A 27,223-nucleotide genomic window follows, 5' to 3' on the forward strand; every position below is an offset into this window, starting at 1 on the left:
CTCTCCTGTTTTCTTTTGTTTCTCGCCCTCGGTAGTTATAAGTATAAACAAATTTTGTAACAATATATCATTAAAATAAGTGGAATGATCAGATTCAAAGAAGAGGTTCGTTGCAAGAAAAGCTTCTAATATATAAATTTATGAGCCACAAAACTTAAAATCCAATGTATGACAGACAGTAGAAACAATACAAAATTTTAGGCATATATTGCTCAACATATGGAAGGAAACATACTTCCTCATAACTTGGCCGATATATCTTCTGACACTCTTCCAACATATCTATTACTAAGCAGGGTCTCAAGAAATTAAAGGCAACTTCCTTTAGCTTCCTCTTCTCGCTTATGTCCCGAATATATGTCTGTGTACTGGTTGTGTATCCAACCCCTTGATAACCTCCATCCATGGTTTCTCCATTACCAAAATTGCACTTTTTGATAAATGTCGTAAATATAGAACTGGGTGCTTTGAAGTTACCATTTCAAACTTCTTTCTCTTATTACTCTTACTCTCTTTTTGATACTCCTCTAACCTACGTTTTTGAGCACCATTCCCCAATTTCATACCAATGCTTGCAAGTCTACCTTCTAGCTTTTCAGACGGTTTGCATGGCAAATCCGTTTCTTCGTCTTCTTCCGCCGGCTTCCCAAATTCAATCAAACACTTAGCTCTGCCATGCAACCAAAAATACAAGTGTCACGATTATATTTGTCATTAAGTGAAAATTTTGAAAACCAATCAAGTACCTGGAGCTATAAATGATTACAGATGATGAACTTGGTGATGGCGAGAATGAGAGTCCTACGACTTCACCAGGAAATTCTTGGTAGTTCTTTGGCAAACAAAAGGTGTGCAGTAATGACCACTTGCTCAACTCTCTAGCCTCCACATCCAATGCAAATACCTGGTTGGAAGAGGTCGAGATCACAAGCACATTATTGTTCCTGGGATGAAAACCAGCGGCTGCAACAGATGCACCATCAAGCCTTGATATGAACCAGTGCTGCCTGTGATCAGAATTAGAGGCTGAGTGAAGGAAAAAAATATATACAAGCAGGTGCTTGAATATATGCAAGCCATACTTATATCGCTCTGCAGATATATCCATTGTGAACAAGTCCTAACAAATAATTGTAAGAAGAAAGGGGTCAGAAAATGTTCACCTCTGCGTTTCCAGGTTGAACACATATATGTCCCCAAAGCAATTGATAGCAGCTAACCAATCATCATTGGAGCTAGTATACAGTTTTGTAATTGGAGGCTCTCGAGGAGGAGATTCACCTTCCTGCCCATCCTGGCGTGGAGTAAAAGAATGTAATAGGTCCATGCTACCAACGTCAACAATCTGCCAACAAATAAAGTTCAGATATTTGACAAGGTCAGGGAGTAAATAAATACTAGTAAAAAATATGGCACATACATATATCCTTCTATCATGTCCAGCTATTAGCAGCCGAGAGCAGTCACAGCTGAAAGTCATGGAATGAGAAAACGGAAGATTCGGAAGTCGCTTTCTACTGGCACTCCATGGATTCTTTCCAAGTTTATTTTTCTTCAACTCAAACAGACTTGGGCGAATTTGATCAGAATAAGCAAAAAGTGACCCTGAGTTAGAAATTGCACTGCATATGATCTTCCGGGCATCTTTACTTTTAACACGAACCAATGGCTTGGTGGAGACACGCCCACTAGAATCATTACTTATGTGAATACGAAGAATATCTAAAGAACAAGATTCCTGAACCAAGAGAAGAGACATCTCATCGAACACTGTATTATGTACCATCTGCATGGGTACTCTCTGAGGCGCAGGACATATATCATGTGGAGGAAACTTAGTGAACTCTTGAACCGAGTATGCATAAAGCTTTGCATCATCACCTGCTGAAATGAGCATCGGAACCCCCAAATGTGCCCATTTATGGTAACTGAAACCAACCGGCTTCTCCTTCCTGCGTTGTTTAGGACTTGTTATTGCATTAATGTCTGGAAGAGAACCTGCAAAAGATGGGAGCTTAAGAAATAAAAATAACAAAAATCTAGGCAGCTACTAGATACAACATTGATCCCGTATGCATTTTGATACACAATATGGCTCAAGCCAAAATAAGTACTAGGGTTTCTTGTGATAAATATCAAGTAATTTGATAGAGAATAAGGTTACTAGTTTGACATTAGATTTCTATTTGTAGCCAAATGAGGAGTTCTTAGGATACTCATTCTTTTCTATTTAGTGCATTGGGGTTTCTCTATGTTTGTGATCCACAAACTCTAATACATAGAAACATGAATTTTTATTATAAACCATACTGGACAATCTGAAAATATAATATCACTCAAGAAGCCACTGACCTTCAGAACTTATTGGCACTGCGACAGTTAGCGCCCTGATGTCATGTGTATGAGCCCTTACACAACTAATATAATCCCACTTCTGAGTGGAAGAAGGTTTAAAATCTTGTGATTTAAATGTACCACCAGAGAGCTTATATAGAATAACCTGCAAAAGGATGGACGAAGTATTAGAAAGTTGTCCCCATTACAGCCAAACAACATATCTAATGTGCTGATAAAACAGGAATTTTTCTTTTTAGTTATACAACACCTTAAAATTGGTCATATTATATGTTTCTACTATATTGAAGTACAATTTCTCATCAACAGGAACCAGTCTTTATTATATACCATTTGTTAACTGGGATTTACATGAGCGAACACTAGCAGTATCATTTACCTGTCCATCAGCGCCTGCAGAAAACACCCGGTTATGAGATGGGGATGCTGCAAGGGCATTGACATCACCCTTGTGATTAGAATGCGCTTGTAAAAGGGTTCCATGCTGGCTATCCCAAAACTGAACACTTCCTGTACTATCTCCACTAACAAGAACTCCACACCTAAAATACGATGTAGATCATTAGCAAGCAATAAGAAAAGAAAGACATAAAACTAACATATGTGGACGATAATCTTTACCTTAATGAAAGAAGTGACCAAATGCAGAGCTCAGACCCATTTCCCAGTCCTCCAAGTCCAACAGTGATTCTATATACCTCACGGCAGAGATTAGCATCCCAGCATCTTATCAGCCTACAGATAATTGTTGGGAATCCCAAAAAAAAAATCAACTTTAGCCCAATCGAAGAATATTCAGGGGTCTTCTTTCCAATAAAATATGCATCTCTAAGGTAATTAAATAATAAGCATCTCATACAAAGTAAGATAAATTATCCTCACCCATCACTACTGCCTGAAAAGATTCTCCGTCCATCCGAACTCCACGTCACACTTAAAGCACGGCCTATGCAAATCACTCATTAATGTTCTATAAAGCACCTAAGTATATACAATAATGAAGGGTCAAAATGATGCGTCGGGGGTAATGAGTTCTCACCACTGACCCTAGGTAACGATCTATAGTAGGTTAACTTGTCTGAATCAGAGATATAATAAATCCTCACGCAGCCATCATCACAGGCAGCTGCAAGATGCCTATCCAAGGCCTCCACTTTCTCATCAAGCTCGTCTAACTCTGAATCATCTTCAACTCCACTTTCTTCCTCGTCATCTGATTTCTCACTCAAGTACCCATTCTGAATCAGCTTAGCTTCTTTACCTTCTGCTCCAATTGAAAGAGGTGCCAGAGCTATTTGCCAGATTGATACGCCAATTGACTCTAGGACGACCTAAGCAATCAGATAGAAAGAGATACAATACGAGCAAATCAGCGAATGTACTTGTTTTGCAAATAACTGGAACAATGTACAAGAAGCTGGAATTTTTATCAAGTGAAATTCACCTTCTGCTTCAAGTCGAAAAGATCCCACTCCGAAATTGTGCCATCGATGCTCGAAGAAAACAACCTAGCAGAAGACGAACCTTTAGAACCAGTACCAAACCACGCAAGGTGCGAGATTCTCGATTTTGGATCTCCATGGATGATCTATACTCAAAATTAAAGTGACCAGATAACACAAAGAGACTATTACAGCTCTAATCGTCTCAAAAATGTAAAAATTGGAAGAGAAAAAGCAAAAGGACTTACGAGTTGACAGTGCCAGGAGGAAGCACCGGGAGAGATGAGCCAGACCTCGAGAGAACCATCCTCTCGAGCTGAAGCGACCTGAGAGCCGTCTGAGCTGGTAGCAAGAGCTACCACCGGAGATGGTTTCCAATCGATGGAGCTGCACCTGTACTCAAACATGGAGGCGACGGAGAAAGATGAGAGAGACGACAAAGAAGCAAATTAGCGTTTAGGTTTTAACAAGGGTTTTTGATTCTTTTTTTCTTTTCTTTTTTTGGAGCAACAGTTTAAAAAGCGGTCGGGTCGACCCGATCTACTGGGCTGTAAATCTGGTTTCCAGTTAAATACGTTGTATAATGCCACGTTGGCGAATTACAATAAAAAAGGAAATAAATATTTAGAGTCTCTAGCTGAGGAAGCGGGTAAGCGTGTTTCATATCTACACCATATACTAGTTATCATCTTAAGCCTTTCGTTTTAGATGCTACTCTGCTTTCCAAAATTCAATGGAAATTTTCTCCAAATCTCCTTTGATGAGACTCTGTTTCTTAGCAAGAAAATGAAGGAACCATCTTTACATTTTTGGGTAATCATAGGGATGCTTGTAATGGCGACAATGACCTCCATGTGTATGGGAAACAACGTGTACCCTCTCATTCTGGTTCCAGGAAACGGTGGTAACCAGTTAGAGGCAAGACTGGACAGAGAGTACAAGCCAACTAGCTTTTGGTGTAGCAGCTGGTTATATCCGATTCACAAGAAGAATGGTGGATGGTTTAGGCTATGGTTTGATGCAGCAGTGATATTCTCTCCCTTCACCAGGTGCTTCAACGACCGTATGATGTTGTACTATGACGCCGATTTGGATGATTACCAAAATGCTCCTGGTGTCCATACCAGGGTTCCTCATTTTGGTTCGACCAAGTCGCTTCTATACCTTGACCCTCGTCTCCGGTTAGTACCTACCAAAAATTTCCGTTTAGCAAACAAAATGGGGACTATTGTGGGTAGGATTATAGTTATCAAGAGGCAGTAGCCATTAATCTACTAGGAGGTAATGTGAACGTTAGGTGATTCACAATCGATATTAAAAACCGGATCGTCTATTCTAAGTGAAGCTAGAAAGCTGTCCCTTAAATTTAATAATGCTGGTACAATGCGAGGAAATTTATAAGGTATATATATTAATGTAGCTTAACTATAAGGTTTGATTTGCAGAGATGCCACATCTTACATGGAACCTTTGGTGAAAGCTCTAGAGAAAGGCTGTGGGTATGTTAACGACCAAACCCTCTTGGGAGCTCCATATGATTTCAGGTATGGCCTGGCTGCGTCGGGCCACCCATCCCGTGTAGCCTCAGAGTTCCTACAAGACCTCAAGAGTTTGGTGGAAAAAACAAGCGGCGAGAACAACGGAAAGCCAGTGATACTCCTCTCCCATAGCCTAGGAGGACTTTTTGTTCTCCAATTCCTCAACCGTACCACCCCTTCATGGCGCCGCAAGTACATCAAACACTTTGTTGCACTTGCTGCACCATGGGGTGGGACGATCTCGCAGATGAAGACGTTTGCTTCTGGAAACACACTCGGTGTACCTTTAGTTGACCCTTTGCTGGTCAGACCACAGCAGAGGACCTCCGAGAGTAACCAATGGTTACTTCCATCTGCCAAAGTGTTTCACGACAGAACCAAACCGCTTGTCGTTACTCCCGGGGTTAACTACACAGCTTACGAGATGGATAAGTTTCTTGCGGTCATTGGATTCTCTCAAGGAGTTGTGCCTTACAAGACAAGAGTGTTGCCTTTAACAGAGGAACTGGTGACTCCGGGAGTGCCAGTCACTTGCATATATGGGAGAGGAGTTGATACGCCAGAGGTTTTGGTGTATGGAAAAGGAGGATTTGATGAGCAACCAGAGATTAAGTATGGAGATGGAGATGGGACGGTTAATTTGGCGAGTTTAGCAGCTTTGGAAGCTGAGAGCGTGGAAAACGTTGAGCTTGGTGGAGTCTCGCATACCTCTATACTCAAAGATGAGATTGCACTTAAACAGATTGTGAAGCAGATTTCGATTATTAATTCTGCATTAGCCAACGTCAATGCTATGAGTGAATGAGAGGAGTACTCATTATTCCATCAATTTTAGTTGTATATTGTAAGATAAAGAAGTCATTTACAGAGATTTCACGGTTTGTTTAGTTTGGCTCACACAAAAGTTTTATTAAGTCTCTATCTAACTCCCTATGAAAAAAAAAAGTAACCTAAATAATAAGAATAGTGTGATATAATTCGAAGAAAAAGTGCTTTGGTGCAAGAAGTGTAGCTTATTGGATTTGAGCCAAACTTGAAACATAATTCATAAGAAATGAGTAAAGTGATCCGTCTGTGAAATCCCCACCGTACTAGCCATTGTATATATGCCTTCTGTTCACACCATTAAGATGAGCTGTGATTCAAATATTAGAGAAGATTGTAATGATCTTTCTTATATAAAACTAATAAGTTGTTCCGAAGGAAATAAAGAGTATAAGAAGACAAAAAAAGGTGTTGTTGTTTATGAGTTTTAAAGTTGTGTAAAAGTGGTAATGATCTTCTCATTCAATAAATTAGAACAAATATGTGAGCCTGTTAATTCAAGTACACCGGATTAAGAGACAATGAAAGGAAACACTTCCACAAACATAATCACAAACAAAAAAACCAAAAAAAATGTATTCACATTTCTATAAATAGTAAGAAAATATAACATATTGTTAACGAAGAGCCGGGGAAGTGAGATCGGCATCAATTAGCGTCTTGAGGGATTTAGCTTTCCTTCCTGTAACGTTACCAGCCTCTTTCAAGAGTTGGACCAGCCTTTTCTTCTCATCTTCCGTTACAGGATTGGCTGTACCGAGTTTTTCCTCCCGAACCCCAACCACGTGTGCTAGCAGGGCAATCGCATCATCCAACCTATATATTCACAACCGAAACCACAAACTTGTTAGAGGTCAGTAGGATGACGAAAAAAAGAGAGAAATTAACACAAGCACATACCTGCCAATTGCATCATAGGCTCCTGCAAGGTTGCTGTACAGTCCAAGTGTTTCAGGGTGATACGGACCACACTCTTGTTCTAAAATACACTTGGCCTCTTCAAACAACTCAACAGCCTCTTCTATTGCGTCGAGCTGAATGCATGCTAAACCCATTTGGTTAAGTGCAATCCCGAAAAATGTTGATTGTTTCTTTCCAGTCGCCCGTAGTTTTGAGACAGCACTCTTAAATGTGTTGTACGACTCCATGTATTTTCCCATCATATAGTACAACACTCCCATTTGAGCTTCAATTCCTGCAATCATGATTTTCTGGCCAGGAGAATCAGCGTATATCTTCAGCGCTTTTTGAAGCAAGCTAATAGCTTGTTCCAACTCGTTCATAGACTCACAAATCACTGAGATATCTGTAAGACCACTTGCAATCTCTTCGGGAGAAATTTCTAGGTTATGAGACTCGTATATCCGGAGGGCATTTTCACAATAAGATTTTGCTTCTCGCACTTTTCCGGTTCGATTATAGAGATCAGCTAAACGGATATAAACTGAACCGACAGCTGGATGGTTCTCTCCCTTTGCTGTCTTCAGTGCTGTCAGAGATTTCTGGTAAGCACAAATTGCTTCATCAAACCTAGACAACGACAAGTACGAGTCACCAATGCTAGTATCAACAAAAGCAACCTCAGAGTCTTGTCCATTTGCTGCCATGGCCATACTGGCTAATACTAAATGCTCGAGGGCATTCTCATGATCTCCCTTAGTCTCACATATAAGACCCATGAGTCTTCTATCTGCCGCCTCTGCGACTGAACCTGGTAAACCGGTTTCTTTATGTATAGAAAGAGCCATTTCGCACACCTGCTGAGCCTCATCAAACCGTAATGCTTGTACAAGAGCCTCTGATAGGTACCTGCATGTTTCACCAACTCTTGGGTCATTTTCTCCCAAAACCTTCTTCTGGATGTTCAGTCCCTCGGTATAACAAGATATGGAGTTCTCTAGCTGCCCTACCATAGCATAAGTGTCGCCTAACTGCATCATACCAGAAAATTTGGCAAGTGCATGCTCTTCACCCTCTTCGACAACTGGAATCTCAACCGAACGCTGCAGAACCGGAATTGCCTCATTGTACTCCTTTAACTTACAATGAATTGCTGCTGTAACATGCAAACACATGATCCATTCCAAACACGGTTTCCCATCCTCTGCAGAAGCCTCAAATAACTTAGCTGCTCTATGAGTTAACTCGAGACCTTTGTGGGTACTATCACCCGAACTAACCAAGTTTCTCGCTTGGTTCAGTAAAAACCGTGCCAGCTCCACGTTTTCAGATGAAGGCTCTTCATTTCCAATTTGTAGCTTTGTAGTTCCAGCTTTCTTCTTCCTCGTGCCACCAACTCCCACGTTCGATCTACTCACATCCTTCTTAACAACTTGCTTCTCCATATCCTTGGACATGACCTCCAAATCCGACTTCGCAGAGTTTGACTTGATATCGAACTTCTCTGGCTTTGCAACTTCGTCCTCATCTGCTTCATCTTCCAAAATATCAATATCTCGCATCTCTCCCAAAGCAAGATGTTGTAGATCAGAATCAATCTTAGACTCATCACCGTAAGATCCAAAGCTCTGCCTCGATGGAGACTGATTAGAACTCTGCAATTCGCAGAGATTCTTACATAGCTCCTCTATCGTTGTGTCAAACATTTGATCGGCATTGGATTGCGATTCGTGAACAGACCCTCCTCTTTCCATTTTACAATTTCCTCCAAAATAAAACAGCTCTCTGCACTACAACCGTAACCCAAACATCATCAATGGAGCTGAAGAACTAAAAAACGGATGCACAAGCCTCGATTAAACCAGAAGAAGAAAAGAAAAGAAAGAGATAAAGGCGAATCCTTTAGCAAACCCACAAATTGAAACATAAAAAGAATGCATTGCAGGCAAGTTCAGATACAAATTGAAACATAAAAAGAATCCTTTATCATCATTTATCCAAATACATACGCAAATCGCCGCACATACAATTCTTTTATTCAGACACTTTCATTACGGCACATTAGCCATTATAAGACAAACAGGAGAGGCGGCAATACTTGAGTTATTCAGAGATTGGTTATACACAGCGAAAAGAAATCGAAAGGGGACAACAAAAGAAAGAGGAAACATAGAGACAAATTATCTAACCTTGTTTGGGATTGTGTCGGAATCGAAATCCTCGGAAGGAGACAAGAACAATAAGAAATCTGAAGAGAAGTCCTAATTGTAGAAATGACAAGACCAGAAATGGGTCGGAGGGGTGAGAGAGAGAGTTGAAATTTCAACCCTTTTTTTTTTTGCTTTCTTTTTCTCGGTGGAATGTCAAAAAAGATGAAGGAGGAGGAGGAGCGGGAAGAGAGAGAAATAACCAAAAAGAAAATTAAAAAAAAGGAGTTTTTATTCTTGTTTCTCCAATGTAAATGCCGCCATTGCGTTGTCTCACGGGAACACACACAAAACAAAACTACATTTATTGCTATTTTACCTTTTTTCCGATTTACCTAATTTTGGAGAAACTGGAATTTTTAAGTTTTTTTAAACAATAAGTTGTTTAAGTTAGTTATCAAGATTATTATGTTTGCCTCACTAGATTGATTCGCACAAGTTACATGTGTTCTTCTAGGTTTGGATCTAGTACTATACTAAATGGGGTCTTGAAAACATTATCCCGGTGAAACAGCATGTCGGATTCGATCATTTACTTTAGCTTAAAATTTGTAAATGTCACTTTGCATTATCCTATATTTTGTCTAGCCAAACATATATGTGTGATGATAGTTTGCCAATGACGATGATAGTTTAGTATAGTTGACCCCTGTTTTCAGTTATAAGTGTGATGATACCTTGTAGTAGGGGTGTTCATTATATTTGATCAAACCAGTCTAAATAGACCACAAAAACAAACTGATGAAACCGAAAATTTTAAATTCTATTGAACACTATAGACCTACACCGCCAAATCCGTAATGAACAATCCACAGACTATATGGTTTAAACTTAGTTATTATATCATAAAACCCGGTTCACAAAAAAAAAAAAATATATCATAAAACCCAAAATATCTAAAAAACTAAAAGTTCTAGCTAGTATAAACACGCTCGGGGTGTTATTGGTTTTAAAGTGCAAGGAACAAAGAAAAGGAGATTATAGTTACAATGAAAGAAGACGGCGTTTCGATCAATAACGATTTGGTCACTCGGGCAGTCTCAGACGGTTGAAAACTACCAAGAAACTTTGCTCAGGACCAATATATAAAAATCCAAGATCCGCGCCTTTCACATATGGTCCCATTCCCTGTTCACAATACCCCATCCATTTAAAACCGAAAGCCGAATAAATGATTGTTGTCTCTTTTGTGTGTCTATGTATTACCTTTCCATTGAGTTTTAATAACTTGCCCTCGACCCATTTTGGGTTCTTAAACCCAAAGTCGGCGATTCTTCCTTGTCCTCTGTAACTCGCAAGCTGCACATATGTAAACATCTTCTTAATAAAGCTTTTGATTCAAAGGTCAACACGGTTGGAACCCATGACATGTCTAAGCTATTGTGTCAATAGGAGATTAAATAGTTTTTGACTCTTTTTCAGGTTCAGCTTTTAGCTTAAGCATAAAGTTTTTGATATTTTATCGATTTACATAGCTGAGCATGCTTTTGTTTTGGATTTGTAAGTTGTAACTGAAGCTCAGGAGATGAGGAAAGTATTATTAGTTTATTACCACTCCCAATTCCTCTGGAAACAATCCATGATTTGTCATGCGACTCCCATTCCCAATCCTTGCACGAAATGTCACCTACAAGAATTTGTGACCCTATCTTAGATTCTTCATCTCATAAAAAATGTCATGATTTGTAAACAAAAATTGAAAAAAAAATTGTTCAAAAAGATATATAACCTGGCCCGCCGGCACATTTGGATCCCCTGTCAACTTTACAGCCTCGACATATTCAAAGAACTCTATATCTGAAGAGTTACTTCCCTCTGCATCATTCCAACGACCATACTTGCGCTTAAGTTGCACTATCTCGGTGCCATAAGGCCCGAATGCACCCACATATAGGCCTGCGCTTCAAAGTCAGAACATATTCCATGTTGAGTTGTGCAAATACATTCTAAGCCCAAATCAAGAGAAAGAAAATAAGACTAAAGCACAATATGCTTACCATCAAAAGGGTCTAGGTTGCTTTCAGGAGTTATGATTCTATTAAATGCTGTATACTCGTAGAAATGGTTTCGTTCTTGTTCCTCAGTAATAGAACGCTTGACCATCTCATGCAAATTTCTCGATACCTAGAACAATAAGCGAATATTCTTTATATATAAAAACATTAACACGACAACATAAAGAGGTCTTAAATAATAACGATCTGATTCTAGAGTTCAGCTTTATAAAAATGGCGTGAATTCAGCAATACCTTCAAAGAAGCTTTCTCTGAACCCCAGAACGTCTTGGCAACCTCTGGTGGCATCAGATCTGAAATTCCTTGAGCTGCAATAGATGTTACTTGTTCCTTGGATGCTCTGTTTTTCCTTGTATCGATATCCAAATCAATCACACTTTGCCAAGGAACATGCAAGATAAAGGAATCTCTTTCGGTATCCATAATATCTGCCTGAACACGGACAATATCATCATCTATGGAGGAATCCTCTATGTTGTGTAGAACCCCTCCGATAACAAGCTTAGTGTTTAAATGCTTTTCATAATCTGCACTATCCATGGATGAAATTTCCTCAATACTGTCATTTTTTCCTTCTTTTTCTTCTTCTCCTTCATCAGAAGAATTTGATTCCTCAATTCCTTCTTCAACCAGATCTTCAGTAGCATCATCACTATCTACAATATTTTCCTCAGGGATTTTAATTACATCCATTACTTTCAGCTTTAGCCCTGGGATTTTATCTTTTAGAAATTTTAGCACATTTTTAATTCCTTCTTCAGTTGGTTCCTCGGCATGTAGTAGCCTATCTTCTTTTTTATCCACCTTCACTTCACTTCCTCGCACATCTAGAAGGGATGGGTCATCAATTGGGGCATTCGATGATTGATGTGCTCGTAAATAGGAATTCTCGGAAGTGGACAGGTTTTGCTTCAAATACACCACCTGAACAAAGCAGTTATGAGATTCGACCACCATCAGTTCGAACAGGTTAATCAGCGCATTTTAAGAAGAAAAAGACAAGAATGGTGAGTGGACTAGCAACTAATCTTATATTACAAGATACAAAGGTAAAAGGATATACTGTCACCAGAACTGCTAATTACTTTTAAAAAAATGTAGCTTAAACTACCTGCATAACATATCCTCCGTCAGTGTCTTTAACAACAAAAATCTCAAACAGAGGTGTTCCAGCAGCTTCAGCCACAAGCTGTCTGCATGAAGGAGTTACGAGATTCAAATACCACCAATAATTGAAAAATACTAAAATCCTCAGCATAACCCGTTCTCACCTTGGACTGTAACTCATGCCAATAAACCTACCAACACCTGGAGTTATGTGTACAAGTCTGCCAAATGGTGCCTCAAAATCTCGAGGACGACCAACCCACCAACCCACCTACATAGACACCAGAAACATGATAATGCTTTAAAAATCCAATCCAATCCCAGTCCCTATAAAAGCATAGATTATTGACTACAGATTGGGGAAATAACATGTAATCTTGACAGGTTTACCAGTGAAAACATCAGTATTCCTTCACTTATGTCAGGAAACATATATTCCTTCCAACTAGTGTTAATAGTCAACAAAACACGAAACATTTTTCGTATCACTTCTAGTTTAAGAACTCTTGTAGTTTTCACCTTTTTTCTTGATTCCTCTAAGAGTATATCATACACTTATTACATCACATGAAGACGAGTATTTTGGTTTTTTTATTTAAATACCTAGTGAAATCTTCTACTCGTTACTTTATGTATAATTTGGGTGTGTATCTTACAAGCTAAACAAGACAGAACAAAGTATAAAGACGGTAAACACAATTACCAGTCCACTTCCTGTCTGATTGCATAACCTGGAAGCATCATGGTAACGCTCTTCGCGTATTGCAGTCTGCAAGGACGTTAATCATATATATAATTAGTAAGAAGATAACATAAGAGTTTGTTTGTATGTTATCAAAAGCACAAACTCTCTAACCTGTAACTGACGCATGATCTCAGCGACAGTATCATCAACAGTAGCTTCTGCGATGGCTTGTTTCAACTTAGCTGCTTCTTCAAAGTCTTCTTTTTCAACGGCCTCTTCAAGTTGAGACTGTTACATAAGCTAGAAGATTCCAAAATTAGAAAACTATAACCAACCCAAATTAAAATAAAATATACAGCACAACCAGAGTGAAAGCGAGTTTAGATGGATAGAACCTTGAGAAGAGAAACAACGGTCTCGACTTCTTCAATCTCGGAGAAGTGACGGTTCCAACGATCCCAATCCCACTTATCCTCAGAGGAACTGGTATCAGCGTCATCAACGGCGGCGCAATTTCGTAGACAGCTCCGAGATGGTGTTTTAGGGTAACAGGTTGATATAGAAGAAGAAGCAAAGGAGTGTCGTAGGCCGATAGATACGGAGAAATTGGAGCGTGTGTCCGGATTTGGAGAGTTTTTGGGGCTGAAGAGGAGATGAAATCGAGGAACGGAGATTCTCTGGCCGAGAAGGCATGGATGAGTTGTCGCCATTAGAGGACGACGGAGGAACGGACCGGACCGAACTGAGAGGTTTTTGCCGGTTCGACGAAAGACACTGTCTCGGTGTGGATAGGGGAAGATTGATTTTTGTATTTGGGGATTTTGAGTAAATTTGTTTCACCAAGGCCAAGTATCAGATATTTATTTATATGCAGTGAAATTTTTTAATTTATTTCGTATGAAGTTTTATACTATTGTATGAAAATTGTAAAAAGGGTAAAACAGTAAATGTCAGAAGGAAAGGGAACAGATCCCGATTTTAGCTGACTATTGCTCGGATCGAGAGGATCAGACGCGGCGGAGCGTGACGGAGGAGGAGAATGATGAATGCATAAATTCCTCTCTTGTTCATCTGATTGGTTTCTTTCTTATACAGAGCTTATCATGTCTTGTAATCTCCATCCCAAGAAGCGTCTCTTCCTCTGCTTGCTTCTTTGTCTAGCTTTCTTCGTCGTCGACTCCTCCTCGCAGCAGCATCTCGAGGTCAAGAAGAAACTTATGCGAGAGAAAGTACGCGAGATGTAAGGAGTAGTGTCTTTGATATCATCAATCTCTTCATGACCCATTTCATTTATTCTTTGTCCTGCGGTGGTAAATGGTATTTTAGAGAAATTATTGAAAAACCCTTTCTAATCTAAGATTTTGCTGTGATCAAGTGTACTGAATCTTCGGTTAGGAAATTAGCTACACTGTTTGAGAGAGATAGATGGAACTAGGCTTTGTTCAAAAATGTGATTTTTTCATAAATTTGTCAATTCGTTCAGAGGTTCGCACTAGTCTGCATTTGGTTCCATTTTTCTTCTTATGGTTATAGTCTTTTATGTGAATTGCTTGGGCCCTTGCTAACTTTAAAGTGTAACAAAACCATAGCAAATAGTATTGTTGATGATATTGTCATTCTTGGTTATCTTGTTTTTACAGGTTCTATCATGCGTATGACAACTACATGACTTACGCATTTCCGGTTAGTGAACTACTTCAGCTTGATCATTATAAGTTGATGAATTCTGGCTGCTCTGTTTGAATTCCACCTTCGTTCTGAATTCCAACAGCACGATGAGCTAAAGCCTCTTACAAAAAGTTTCACAGACTCCCTCAGTGAGCTTGGAAATCTCAAGGTAACTTACTAACTAGCTCATTGAGCTTCATAAACTATTTGAAGCAGAAGCTTGACTCCAATATTCCTGATTTCCAGCTTGAACATCTGCCAACAGATTATAATGGATCAGCTGTAACACTTGTTGAATCCTTATCCAGGTATGTTATGCTATTCTGAATGCATTCCATAAAAAGGTTTTTCAATACCAGTTTGACATGATTCTCTTTTGTTCCAGCCTTGCTATATTGGGAAACAGTTCAGAATTTGAAAAGGGGGTTCACTGGCTATCAGATAATCTAACATTCGATATTGATGCACGGGTCAACCTTTTTGAAGTAAATTACCCAGTGACTTCATACGAACCTTCAATTATATATTTGCTCTTTGGTAGAAGTCTAGTTCAGTTGATGTGTTGAATTTTTATTTCAAGAATCTTGATGTGTCCCCAAGTTTTATAAAAGAGTTACTCACACTTGATGCTTCTAACTGGGGATCTTTTTGCTTCTGATCTGCAGTGCAATATAAGAGTTCTTGGAGGACTTATCTCTGCTCATCTTCTTGCAATTGATCCAACTAATAGGTTGATTCAGGGATCCTACAACAATCAGCTTCTTCGATTAGCTGAAGACCTTGGAAAACGCTTTTTACCAGCGTTTGAAACACCCACAGGATTACCATATGCATGGATTAATTTGAAGGTATTGAAACGTCATTTATGGAATGCACCTAAAATCCTGGCTGTATAATGCGAAATTGAACAATCACTTTGATAGTTTTGACTAGCAATTCAATTCTTATTTAAAGGTTTACTGCGCTCTTACCTGCTTAAGTTTTAGCTTGCTCTTCTAGTTTTCTTGGAAACTGGATTTTTGACCCCAAATAATATCGTTGGGCAGAATGGAGTCATGGAGAATGAGACAACTGAAACAAGCACTTCAGGATGTGGTATGTATATTGTTTTCCCTTGTTTCTTTTACATTCTGTCATTCTTAAACACAAATATTTTCTTTGATGAAATTAGTTTTTCCCGAATATGTTCATATATTTATTGATATGCATTTTACACGCCAGGTTCTCTCATTCTTGAAATGGGAGCATTGTCACGGCTCACTGGTGACCCTAGATTTGAATCAGCTGCATTACGTGCGCTTCGTCAGCTATGGAGGATGCGAAGTTCATTAGATCTGCTTGGGACGACACTGGATGTGGTAACTGGGGAATGGCTGGAGTACTCCTCCAGCATTGGAGCTGGTATGTTGTTCATTTTCAGAGGGATTCTAGTAGCAATTCAGTTTTCCCTAAGATATGCCTGCAAAGTCATTTTACTTTTGTGTGCGGAATGAATTTGTGCCTTAGGTTGATGTAATTCTTCAACCTCTGATGTGTAATTTCATTTCTGGTCTTTTAAAGGGGTTGACTCTTTCTATGAATACCTCTTGAAGGCTTATATTCTTTTTGGAAAAGAAGACTACTGGCGAATGTTTAGTTCCGCTTATCTGGCATCTCAGAAGTACTTCAGACATGGGCCTTGGTAATATACTAGCCTGGAAAAATGTACTTCCACACTCTCTATTATGACACTTAGACTGCTATATGCTCAAACTGAAAATTGCTAGATGTAGTAATGAGTTTATTTATCTGGTTTAGGTACCATGAAGCTAATATGTGGAGTGGGAAACCAACTTATTGGCAGCTCACAAGTCTTCAGGCGTTTTGGCCGGGTCTACAGGTATTATGAATGAATGGATTCTTTAAATGTCATAGAAAAAACAGCTGGAAAGGGATCTTCTGATTCTCATGCTTAAGTTCTTGCTACTAGGTTCTCACAGGAGATATCGCAGCTGCAAATTCATCGCACCGCGAGTTTTTCCATGTTTGGGAGAAGTTTGGTGTATTACCTGAGAGGTTTATATTCGGTTGTCTTTTCTTTGCCGGCTTCTTACGTGGAGATCTTGAGTTCTCTGTCATTTTCAAGTTTACTGTTTGGGCTATTTGTTCAGGTATCTACTGGATCATCAAATGATACATCCAACCATGAAATACTATCCACTACGTCCTGAATTAGCAGAATCCACGTTCTACCTATACCAAGCTACAAAAGGTTTTTGTTTGTCTTTTTAGTTGTCTCACCTGGAATGTTTATTATGTGAAGTATCAGATTGGAGGCACCTCTCCTTTGATAATAGATATCTATATTATTCTTTTGTTTCTTCGTTTTGCAGATCCATGGTACCTAGATGTTGGTGAAACAATGGTAAAATCTCTTAATCTGTACACAAAGGTGCCAGGGGGATTTGCAAGTGTTAGAGATGTGACGACCATGCAATTGGAAGATCATCAGCACAGTTTCTTTCTTGCTGAAACGTGAAATTAACATTCACTTTCTTATACGTTATTCTTTTCTAATTATCTTACCCATAGAATGTCAGAACATCACATTGGTTGTTATCTCACATTTGCAGGTGCAAGTACTTGTATCTCCTCTTCGATGATTCATTTGTGGCCAAAAGGAATTATATATTTACAACCGAGGGCCATCCTATTCAGGTTGTGAGCTCCTGGCATGAGAAACTACCAAAAAATTATATCTCAGGCAACTGGACGCTTTCGAAGGTCTGTCACTTGTTCCAGCTCTAATAATTTTTGGACGAAATAAGACTTGTATGCATAGTTAGTTAGTTACACTGCCTACTAATTGTGCATAGTAATGCTAAATTCAATTGATAGACAGAAGGGCAGGCATTAAAAGAACTAAAACGAGTCTTAATGCATTATTAGGCCTTTCTTTGCTTCTATTAAACTAGGAACTTGCAAATTTGCAGAGAGGAGAATGGGAAGGTCGAGCAAGCGCATTGTCACTGCAAGTCTGTCCATCGATAGCTCTCAACTCTAGACGTCCTGAGCAACACAGAGAGAGTGCTTGCCATGTTCCTGACGAGAAAACCAATCATAGGTGTTGGAGCAACAAAGAGTGTGGAGTTGATGCCACTACTTGTAGACAAAGATCCTGCAGCGGGGTTGGATACTGCGGCTTATGGAATCCCTTATAACTTTTGACACAAGACAGGGGGTTTTTGAGTTTTAGGAAAGGAAAGAGAAGAGGTGGGGTTTATGAAGGGAAACTGTCAATTTATGTGAATGACAAGTTTTGGTTGACAGTAGAATGAATAGTGTTGCTGGATGAGGTTGTTGTATATTTTCTTTGAGTCATCAGTCTTCACATGGATATGTACTAGGGGGGGGGATCAACCTCAATCAAAGGAATATGATGTTTTTTCTTGAAGAAAAGCTCTATGAAATAGTAAAAACATTACCATAATAATTCTGTCATTTTAATTCACCATAGATCGTGCAAAAAGAAAACAGATTTTAGCAAGTAGCAACTATATGGTCTCTAAGCCCAGATGCTTCTACGACTCATATGAGCTATCTTACTTGAGCGTGTATCAAGTTAGCATACCCCCTGCACAATCAGTCATTGATTTACCAAATTTGCAGTGTTGGATTTTTCTTCCTTGCTGTGGTCAGTGATCCAATAAAACCCCCATTAAAAGGTGTCGCATTATATTATCTCAAGGGGTGGAAGTATTTATAGAAAAACATTGGAATAGATTTTAGCTTTAAGTGTTTTAATAGGGCAGACGCATCCACCTCAATCATCTCTGACTCTGAGTGCAGCTATAACTGATAAACACCTCAAAATTTCTGAGACTGAAAGACACGTTACATAGATTAAGATTCTGCAGACGGCTGTGTCATCTTTGTGCTTAATCATTCAAGAGTCCACAAGAATTGGAATCTCTGCAGCAAGCCCCAAACAAAGTGCATGCGCTGGACCAAACCAAGGACTGCATAAACAAAAGTCATTTTCATCATTGCCAAGAAAACGAGTAGGTGCTTGTAGTGGTGATAAAATTGGAATGCATAATGAGTTTAACCCAAGCTCAGTGTTTAACAAGGGAATAGTAACACGAATATACATAGAACTTAAGTTGAATTAGAAGTCCATTTTCATTTTGGCCTAGAAGAAACAGCTTTGTACTCGAGTTTGCAGCCCTACAAACTAATCTAATAAATATCTTAGGACTGTGATACTTTCATAATTCCTCTAAAAATCGAGAAGACTAGAGCTGATCTGAAACACTGCTGCATGCTTCTCTTACAATGTCTATGCAACCAGAAATCATAAAAAAAATTACCAGTTCTTGGCCTAGAGAGGCTTATAATGCACAGTCCAGCATACCTTCCCTGAAAGAAACAATATAGTTCAGTGGTCAAAAGTCAAAACCTTCTAATGCTTCAAGGCTTCTAATGATAATATTTTTGTTATTCAAGGCTTCTAATGCTCCAGGCCATAACTATCCCGGTACACGGTTGACTTTTTCTTCTTCTTATCAACTTTTTTTTGTTTGTAGTTGGTAAACTTGTTCCTTTGGAAAATGATTTTGTTATGTAGCATCAAACTAGAACAAAGAGACCAACTCTCGTTTTTTGTTGTTGTTGTTATGTTTGTATAATCAGGGACCTTAAGTCTAAGCCAAGTTGGTCTAGATGATCTTATATATTGATTTTAGAAGTTGAAGTTAATCCAAGGTTGCAATGGTAAAATATGCCAAATGTGACAAATAATCCAATAACTAGAAAACTTCTAGTTCTAGTGATGATAGTAACACAGTAGATGCAATGTTTCTCTTTTGTCAATCCATATTCATTTCGCATTTATCAAACAGTACGACGGAGTTAACCCATGCCATTATAGGTAGATCCGCAGATACAGCAACTGAAATTCATGCCTTAACAACCTAGAAGAACAATAGAGATCAGACAAAGTGAATTTTTAAGTGCTTCGTAGGTCTTTCTTTATAGGCTCTATCAAATAACGTATCTGCGTCTCTTACTTAATTTGCTGCTCTGTTTAACTAAGGATTTGGTTGTCCCAAGTCTATCTTACTTTCACAGAGGCATATTTTCTAGAAAAAAAAAAAAAAAACTCTTTACTAGTGCCTTCCAACGAGACTTGATCTGAAGTGATGGGTTGAAATAAATTTGGAACATAAGTCAAAGATATTTGAACACCATGGCAATGTCATAGAAAGATTATACATCAAAAGATTAAAAAAAAGGATAAACAAGTAGAGTCTGGAAATGTGTCAACAACACCAGAATTTGCAGCAGAAAGAAACAGAGCAAGGCCGAGGGAGAAACCATGAGGATCACAAGAATCAAGAGGGCAGAAACCACTTAGCATCCTTGATGTTTGAGCCATCGAAAATGGGGAAGTGTTTGAAGGTCTTTGTTGTAAGACTGAACACGCAGATCTCGATGGATGGAGACTTGTGGTGGAAGATATGATCAGCACGGGTGAAATAGATGGAGTTAGGCTCAATACCAAGGGTATGGTCAGCAGGCACGGTGATCCCCAAATCCAAAAAGAGGGCCTCATCACCTAGAGAATGTACCTCAACAAGCAAGGTGTTAATGGTATTCGGGTCGAGATCTTTAGGATCCCTCTTGTACAGGTGGAACATCCTACCCATTCCAGAGTTTAACATGTAAGTTTCGACATACAAAACCTCACCAGATCTTGTAACAGCAATTCTTGCGGTAGATTTGTGGATCTGATATTTCCTGATTCTTTCACGTTCATCCTTTCCCAGAGGTGGCAGCCACATTGGATGCCTATGGTTCACGGACACATCAGTGAATCCATCGTGTCCTCCAGACAAATCCAAGTGTCGTATGAAATTACGGCTGGAAAAGATGTAAAGATTGTAACCTGTAAGTAGCATATCTCTGAGGCCTTGTAAATCCATGCGAACACCGACCCGTGTTGGAATCTCGCGGTAATGATCATCCCCTTTCTTGCAAAAGGCGAGGTACTCGTTATATTCGAATCGCCACAAGACAACGTAGTCTCCTTTCTTGTCGTCTACCCACAAAAAACCTCTCACGTCCTCGGCAGTCTGAGGACTCCCAAAACATGAAAAAGTACACATTTTTACATTCCTGATTTTATCTTCGCCTAGTCGCTCAAGCTTAAAAATGGTACCCTTGAATGTTTCTAGTGCTGGAAGTTCGATCCTCTCCTCGCTAAACACATCTATAATATAGAGTTTCAATCGAGGATCTATCACCAGAAACCACTTACCCGAGCTTGCCAGAAACCGATACCCTGAAAGGTCACTCTTCGTCTCGTAAACCATATCATCGGCTGGGTTGTACACACGACAACCACCCTTTTCTAGAGACAGCATCAGCAACGGAGATCCAAATTTTGGCTGCAGAATCAAAGTTGAACGGACGGCCTTTGAAGACTGAAGATCCGGACTACTCGACGGTCGTTTCAGCGTAGATATCTCCATTATCCGGAGGGATGGATTACTCTCTCGTCTGCTCATTTTTTTTTTTTTCCTCCTTTTCTAGACTCGACTTCCGATAAGATTGAGAAAGCGTCAAGTTGCGGATATATACAGATTACCAAGCCCAATAACGGAAAGAAAAATATAACTTTGACGGGTCTGTGGCCCAATATATCTTCATCATGGATCATAGCCCTGGGCGTTCGGGGCCCGTTCGGGTTCGGACCGGGTTTCTCCGGTTTTCGTGTTTAGCCTTCTAAAGCCCATTCGGGTATACATATATTTTCGGGCGGGTTTGGATTCGGGCCGGGTTTATCGGGTTCGAGTTCGGTTTTATTTCGGGTTCTTAACAACCGTAGTAACCAATAAAATCTTAAACAAAAACCGAAATTTTTATGTAATTTCGCCAAAATCATCATCCAAATATAAGCAAGTAGTAGATAAACTATTTGTAGCTTTGTGGAGAACACACAAACTAGACGTTAAAAAATATTAAGAGGAAATTAATAATTTTTAAATACATAAAGCTATATGCTGTAGTAATATAGTTATAACATTACAATTTTTCGTGGCATAGTGGTGATAGTGGGTTCTCGAGATGTTTACAACCCGAGTTCGAATGCCGCAGACATTTTGTTTTCTCTTTTTTCTTTTGTTTTGTAGGTTTCTTACTTTTAATTCACCATTTTCTTATGTAACTAAGCCAAAATACCTTAGATCTATTGTTATTATACAGATTTTTAACAAAAAAATAATGTTTTAGGTAAAAATAAAAGAATGAAATCGGATATACAATCGTGATAATCGGGTTTACAATTGTGACGATCGGGTTTTCGGGTACGGGCCTAACGGGCCGGGTTCGGGTTTGGGCTTCGGGTACGGGTTTTTTGCCCAGTGCTAATGGATCATAAGAATCATAAGAACTGATGATGGCATTATCTTGTCTCAAACCCATTATGCTGAAAAGATACTTGATCGATTCAAGCATTACTCACATGGAAAGGCAAAATTCTATAGATTCTAAAATTATGTCAAAGTGAGAAATTTTGTAATCAAAAGTATTAAACAAGAGGGAAAACAAAAAAGAAGTGAGAGAATAAATCTACCTTGTTGATTTTGAGACTTAGCAAGATGTATATAATGGAGAAAGTGGCAAGAGCAAATAACAGAGCTGCTTGTTGTGAGTCTCCACTCTCGACTACTTCTAGTCCTGAACAACCAATAGAAAATGTTCTGAGATGGATGACGTTTTACTTGGTTGAGTTGAATGGTTAAGTGGAAAGCCATTTCTTTGAGGCTTGAGCTTCTATATTTCGAATTGATTACGCTGCTCAGATAGGCACAATGAATAAGAACCACTGTATGAACCAAACATTTTTTGAACTAAAAAAACTTTTATTATTCCCTGTGTTCTAATGTGATGGAAGAAATGTGTTTGGAAAAGCACTATACGACCTAAGTATGAGGAGCTAATCTTTACAAGTAAAGATTTTGTACAAGATAACGAAATGTTAGAAATCATCAGCGCGGTGGATCTCTCCCATTAGAATGCGGTTGCTAGTGACTTTAAAACCGAGAAGAGCAGGATCTATCTGTCTCCCTTTCTTCCCTTTCTTCTTCCCACCGCCACCTTTGCTTCCTTCGGTTGTATCAGATGACTCTACCGCCACCTTCTTCATGTTATTACTCTTCTTCAACATCTCACTGAATGACGGTTCTGACGCCAACCCTTTGTTTCCTGCTGCTCCTGATTCCCGTCTCACACCTCCTGATGATATTTGTATACAGAATGAGTCTCATTTTCAATACATAATGCCTAAAAAGACACTAAAGCCCTTGAGATAATATACCTTCAACCCCACTATAAGAACTTGCTGTCCTGCTAGCTGCGTCAGACATACGCTCGAGCAATCCCTCATGTGATGATGAAGAATGGGATGAGGGAGGCCTTTTTAACAAAACTGATTCCTGCCCATGTGATGGCACTACCAACCTACAAACAATCACTTCAAGATTTCATCGGCAGGAATATAAAGGTTTCAAAAGGCTTTACTTATCCAATCTGCTGGTGCTGAATGTCAGAATACAAAATTACCTATCTTTCCTTCTATCTTCTCCAACCAAGTTGTCACTGTATTGGTCTGCAGCAACAGAATATCAGGATAAGCCTTCATAATAACAAAGCAAAAATCAATCTTCCAAAACATGAATTCAGAGAAAACCAAATCTTAAATGATGCAATTACTCTAGAAGATTAATATGTATATACCAGAGATATTGAAAGAAGACTGTCGTTGGCCAAGCGTAACAACAGGAAGCTCCCCTTGAACCAGAGAGTCTAATACTGCTTGCTTGCCCATTCTGTCTTGGGATTCAAATAAAATCTTCCTTCCCATTCCCTCATTTTTAAGTGGCACACTGTTCCAATTTTTAGTGTCATTTGTGTCCTTGTTCATAGAGAACATATTATTGAAGGCTTGAGCTTCATTCTGAGTGGACCGCCCACCATCGATAATTCCAGATAGCAAGGAACTATTACGGTGCAATGGTCCCATATTATTCCTATCTCCTGGCATTCTGTTGACCTGTTCATCCGATAATGAACGAGCCCCAAAGGAAGATGAAGCATTTAGATTACCAACATGGTCTGAAAGGCCGCCAAGTGTTTGAATCTCTGGGGTAAGGCCTGATGGAGCCATCCTGTCACAAGTATCCCCAAGTTTCATGCTTAGTGACTCAGTAGATTGATGGCCGGGTCTCTGGTGGAGCAACTCCATAAAGAGCTGCTTTGACTTGTCGTTTGTAGATCCACCTACCATCCATGCGTTGGAATCATCACCCTGCCTCCTAATTTCAGACCTCATTTTATGATGTTCAGTATCCATATTTGATCTACGAAATTGAGATTCAGCCCAGTCACCAGCTAGCTGTGTATCAGCTCCAGACCAGCGACCTTCAGTTGGTTCCAATTGTGAAAAATGTGGTTCACCTAATTGTATGCGGGGATTCTGATGGTTAAAACCCAGTGTGGAATTTCCCAATCTACCAGAAGATTGCATGTGGGGAGTAGCATCCCGCAACTCCAGACCCTGAGAGAGACCAAGACCATTTACTGCATCCAGATTCATCCCCGATGCTGATCGCTCAAATGGAAGACCGTGTTCGAATAATTCTTGTCGAAGTTGTTGCTGATATGAAAGGTTCCGCTCAAGTTGACCAAATTGATCCTCAAAGGGTGGCCTCTGCTGCTGTTGATGAAACTCTAATGGTCTAAATCCTGCAGAAGAGCGCGACCGGTGGATCCCAGAATGACTTCTTAGAAGCTGATCATTATGGTCAGACGGCCACAGAGGGTCAATATGTCTCTGTTCCTCCAATAATGTATCGTGCCTCACTCCATTAGCCAATTGCATAAGCTGCTCTTGCTGCAGTAGCTGGTACTCCAAAGACCGGATTGGATCAGATTGCAGTTGTCCATGTTGTGATTGCATTTGTCCATATTGAGATTGCTTTTGCGTTGAAAGTAGCTGTTCAAGTAACTCCCTTTGGTGGCCTTCATATAACAACTGCCCAAAATTTCCTGCAGCAAGTTGCTCAATGTATGGTGCGAAATTTTGTGACGGATGGCCAGAACTGTTCTGCAATTCATTCATCAGCTGCTGCTCTAACAACATCTGGTCAACATTATTGGACCGAAGGAAGTCATGTGACTGCCCAAACCTTGAATCCGGAGTCTGTCCTTGTAAAATCTGTTGAAAATGTAACTGTCGAGCATGGGACTGTTGTTGCTCCTGTAAGAGCTTCTGATGTAACTGATGTTCTTGTTGCAGCTGATGCTGTTGCAACTGAATCTTCTGCTGTTGTTGCAACTGAATTTTCTGCTGTTGTTGCAACTGAATCTTCTGCTGTTGTTGCAACTGAATTTTTTGTTGTTGCTGCAACTGGAAAGTTATTAACTGCTCCATATCCTGAGCTTGATCACCTATATGTAACTGTGATAGCATATCCCGATTCTGGAATTGCAGTTGCTGATGTTGATTTGATGTAAGTTGATCCCCATGGTTAAAGAAGTTGGATTCATGTTCAAACTGCGACATCCGGTTAGCAGCCAGACTATCAAGGGACTTGCTGGGGTCAATTTGTGTATTTCTTCGGGAATTAATGAGACGATTATCTACTGAACCAGTAAGCTCCTCCATTGCACCATAAGACTTGTTTAATGACTGGTTAACTGGTGCACTACCACTCTCTAGCTCAGACCACAAAACACCAAACGGGTGCAGCTTATTCTCATTCTGATTACGTGTAGCAGCAGCCTTAGTTGAATCAACAGGAACAGCAGACTGGGCAGAAAATTCCATTAAAGCATCATGCATACTTGTCGAAGATTTTACCGATGATGCATAACCAGAACCTCCAGCTCTTCCTGGGAATACAATTTCTGATTTAGAAAAGAAGTACAAAAAAATTGATTAGAGATGATGAACACAAAAGAAATTAATACGATAAGAAAAGCTTCTAAACAAGTATATTAAACCCAAAGAAAGACATTTCTTCTCCCACCAATGCACACAAATGAGAAAAGGTTAACAGCATAACCAACCTTCATCCTGAGCAGAGAAGTTCAAGAAACTTCGATCCTCGGCAAGTGGCTGAGCTGAGGAGTTGTTATACACAGAAAACGAACGAGACACACCAGTCATAGAGGATGAATCATCTGCTAGAGGTGCAATTGATAAACCAGCCTCTGAATTTGCTTTTAAACTAGTATCTTCTAACTCACTCTTTTGGTCACTACTAGGGACATGAACACTTTCTGTCTTTAAATATGACATGACCCTCCCTAGATCTTGAAAAGGAGTTCCTTCTGGAGCATTTGCCAAACGTACTTGTAGGTCTGTCCCAAAAAACCCTTGTTCAAACCATGAAATAATGTCAGAACCAATGAACGGTCCCTGAATTACTCCTTGAGGATCAATATACAAGAACAAAAACTCCTCAGGTTGCATAGACCCTTCTGCGTGATTCACTTCAATATCTGGTTGCTGCAGCTTGCCTGTATAATCTTGCTCGAAAGAAGCTACAGCGGACTCGCTCCCATCCAACACAGAGGATTTACTAAAAGCAGATCTAACCGTTTCAGGACTTCCATGAGAAAGTTGACAACCATCTCTAACAGATCCATAACTTTCAGAAGCCACTGAATTCAATCTTGAGACGCTTGATGTACCTCCCAGACTACCAAGTAATCCTACAATAATAGTTATTCGCCTTTTATTCAGAATATATAGGACAATTAAAAATCCGGCAAACTCATTACAATACATGGTATTAAAGACCTAGTTAATAAGTATCACACACGTACCAGAATCATTATTATTGTCACCATTAACAACCCCTAGCAAAGTACCATCCAATTTTGTTTCACCTGAGTCAGGTATCCAAAAGACCACGGTCAGAATATTATGCTAGGTGAAAAGATAGAGGCCAAGCAGCTAAAGACAAAACAACATACCTAAGCTGTTTCTACCTGAGGATTCTTCTTCAGATGGAGTGTGAACTTCGCTACTAATGATTCTTCCCTTCCATATGCCGTTAAGACGTGCCTGATAGATAAGATACCCATCAACAAACTCAGGAAAAGCCAGTTACGAAAAAGAAATAAAGAATCAATGACACACTCATGAAAAGGGTAATAGAAGCCAGTTCTCAGTGCCAGTGGGGGCCATACCTCTTCTTCGGCATCAGGTGCAATAAAAGCAAGAGGATTGATTAAAGCCACTTGAGTAATGGAGGCAACTTCCTGCATCTCAGTCGGTATCCTACCTAGGGAAGAATCAGCCTTTTGTTTTCTATACATGTCAAGCAACTTACCCCTTGGATACCGAAACAGAGAGGCAGAAGTGCACTGGTCAACAGGAATACTTTCATTTCCTAAGAAAGTACATGCACCAGCACCAATTAAGGAGGTT

At 39.6% G+C, this 27,223-nt stretch overlaps 7 protein-coding genes across 8 annotated transcripts in view; 2 read left to right on the forward strand and 5 right to left on the reverse strand.

The window, feature by feature from the left end:
- Window positions 1-106: 106 nt before the first annotated feature.
- LOC17896684 (U3 small nucleolar RNA-associated protein 4) lies at window positions 107-4,260 on the reverse strand. The gene is made up of 11 exons (XM_006306162.2): window positions 4,046-4,260; window positions 3,800-3,943; window positions 3,395-3,686; window positions 3,238-3,301; window positions 2,977-3,090; window positions 2,735-2,897; window positions 2,353-2,500; window positions 1,421-1,998; window positions 1,164-1,345; window positions 747-1,007; window positions 107-670 (listed from the first exon to the last, which is right to left on the reverse strand). Exons 1-11 carry the CDS (start codon window positions 4,202-4,204, stop codon window positions 343-345), a joined length of 2,433 nt encoding a protein of 810 aa, XP_006306224.1. The 5' UTR covers window positions 4,205-4,260; the 3' UTR covers window positions 107-342.
- Window positions 4,261-4,481: 221 nt separating this feature from the next.
- Window positions 4,482-6,249, forward strand: LOC17897915 (lecithin-cholesterol acyltransferase-like 1). The gene is made up of 2 exons (XM_006307401.2): window positions 4,482-4,978; window positions 5,243-6,249. Exons 1-2 carry the CDS (start codon window positions 4,506-4,508, stop codon window positions 6,138-6,140), a joined length of 1,371 nt encoding a protein of 456 aa, XP_006307463.1. The 5' UTR covers window positions 4,482-4,505; the 3' UTR covers window positions 6,141-6,249.
- Window positions 6,250-6,593: 344 nt separating this feature from the next.
- Window positions 6,594-9,442, reverse strand: LOC17897625 (protein KINESIN LIGHT CHAIN-RELATED 3). Of its 2 annotated transcripts, none has more exons than XM_023789608.1 (3): window positions 9,250-9,442; window positions 7,061-8,845; window positions 6,594-6,976 (listed from the first exon to the last, which is right to left on the reverse strand). In XM_023789608.1, exons 2-3 carry the CDS (start codon window positions 8,812-8,814, stop codon window positions 6,778-6,780), a joined length of 1,953 nt encoding a protein of 650 aa, XP_023645376.1. In that variant the 5' UTR covers window positions 8,815-8,845; window positions 9,250-9,442; the 3' UTR covers window positions 6,594-6,777. The 2 variants fall into 2 exon arrangements, with proteins under 2 accessions (XP_023645376.1, XP_006303924.1); XM_006303862.2 differs by having other exon boundaries at window positions 7,061-8,850.
- A 626-nt stretch (window positions 9,443-10,068) lies between these two features.
- LOC17899496 (protein EXECUTER 2, chloroplastic) lies at window positions 10,069-13,890 on the reverse strand. Its single transcript, XM_006304351.2, has 11 exons — window positions 13,470-13,890; window positions 13,246-13,362; window positions 13,093-13,158; window positions 12,554-12,660; window positions 12,394-12,475; window positions 11,517-12,206; window positions 11,265-11,391; window positions 10,997-11,163; window positions 10,820-10,894; window positions 10,474-10,566; window positions 10,069-10,395 (listed from the first exon to the last, which is right to left on the reverse strand). The coding sequence occupies exons 1-11, from the start codon at window positions 13,782-13,784 to the stop codon at window positions 10,294-10,296; spliced, it is 1,941 nt and encodes a 646-aa protein (XP_006304413.1). The 5' UTR covers window positions 13,785-13,890; the 3' UTR covers window positions 10,069-10,293.
- A 144-nt stretch (window positions 13,891-14,034) lies between these two features.
- Window positions 14,035-18,211, forward strand: LOC17897485 (alpha-mannosidase I MNS5). The gene is made up of 15 exons (XM_006307002.2): window positions 14,035-14,314; window positions 14,715-14,757; window positions 14,846-14,911; window positions 14,989-15,050; window positions 15,128-15,227; window positions 15,408-15,590; window positions 15,789-15,837; window positions 15,964-16,143; window positions 16,303-16,423; window positions 16,540-16,621; window positions 16,712-16,797; window positions 16,893-16,993; window positions 17,115-17,256; window positions 17,355-17,505; window positions 17,715-18,211. The coding sequence occupies exons 1-15, from the start codon at window positions 14,121-14,123 to the stop codon at window positions 17,940-17,942; spliced, it is 1,788 nt and encodes a 595-aa protein (XP_006307064.1). The 5' UTR covers window positions 14,035-14,120; the 3' UTR covers window positions 17,943-18,211.
- Window positions 18,212-19,915: 1,704 nt separating this feature from the next.
- LOC17898266 (F-box protein At5g25290) lies at window positions 19,916-21,327 on the reverse strand. Its single transcript, XM_006304964.2, has one exon. The coding sequence runs from the start codon at window positions 21,288-21,290 to the stop codon at window positions 20,115-20,117; it is 1,176 nt and encodes a 391-aa protein (XP_006305026.1). The 5' UTR covers window positions 21,291-21,327; the 3' UTR covers window positions 19,916-20,114.
- A 1,283-nt stretch (window positions 21,328-22,610) lies between these two features.
- LOC17900437 overlaps window positions 22,611-27,223 on the reverse strand; it is a 6,313-nt gene continuing 1,700 nt past the window's right edge. The window contains 7 exon segments of the mRNA XM_023788875.1: window positions 22,611-23,019; window positions 23,102-23,244; window positions 23,347-23,392; window positions 23,521-25,692; window positions 25,855-26,502; window positions 26,617-26,857; window positions 26,983-27,220. Of these exon segments, the coding sequence (XP_023644643.1) occupies window positions 22,763-23,019; window positions 23,102-23,244; window positions 23,347-23,392; window positions 23,521-25,692; window positions 25,855-26,502; window positions 26,617-26,857; window positions 26,983-27,220 (3,745 nt within the window). The 3' untranslated portion in view covers window positions 22,611-22,762.

The sequence above is a fragment of the Capsella rubella genome, unplaced genomic scaffold (genome assembly GCF_000375325.1).
Source record: "Capsella rubella cultivar Monte Gargano unplaced genomic scaffold, Caprub1_0 scaffold_1, whole genome shotgun sequence".
In the NCBI taxonomy this organism is placed as follows: domain Eukaryota; kingdom Viridiplantae; phylum Streptophyta; class Magnoliopsida; order Brassicales; family Brassicaceae; genus Capsella; species Capsella rubella.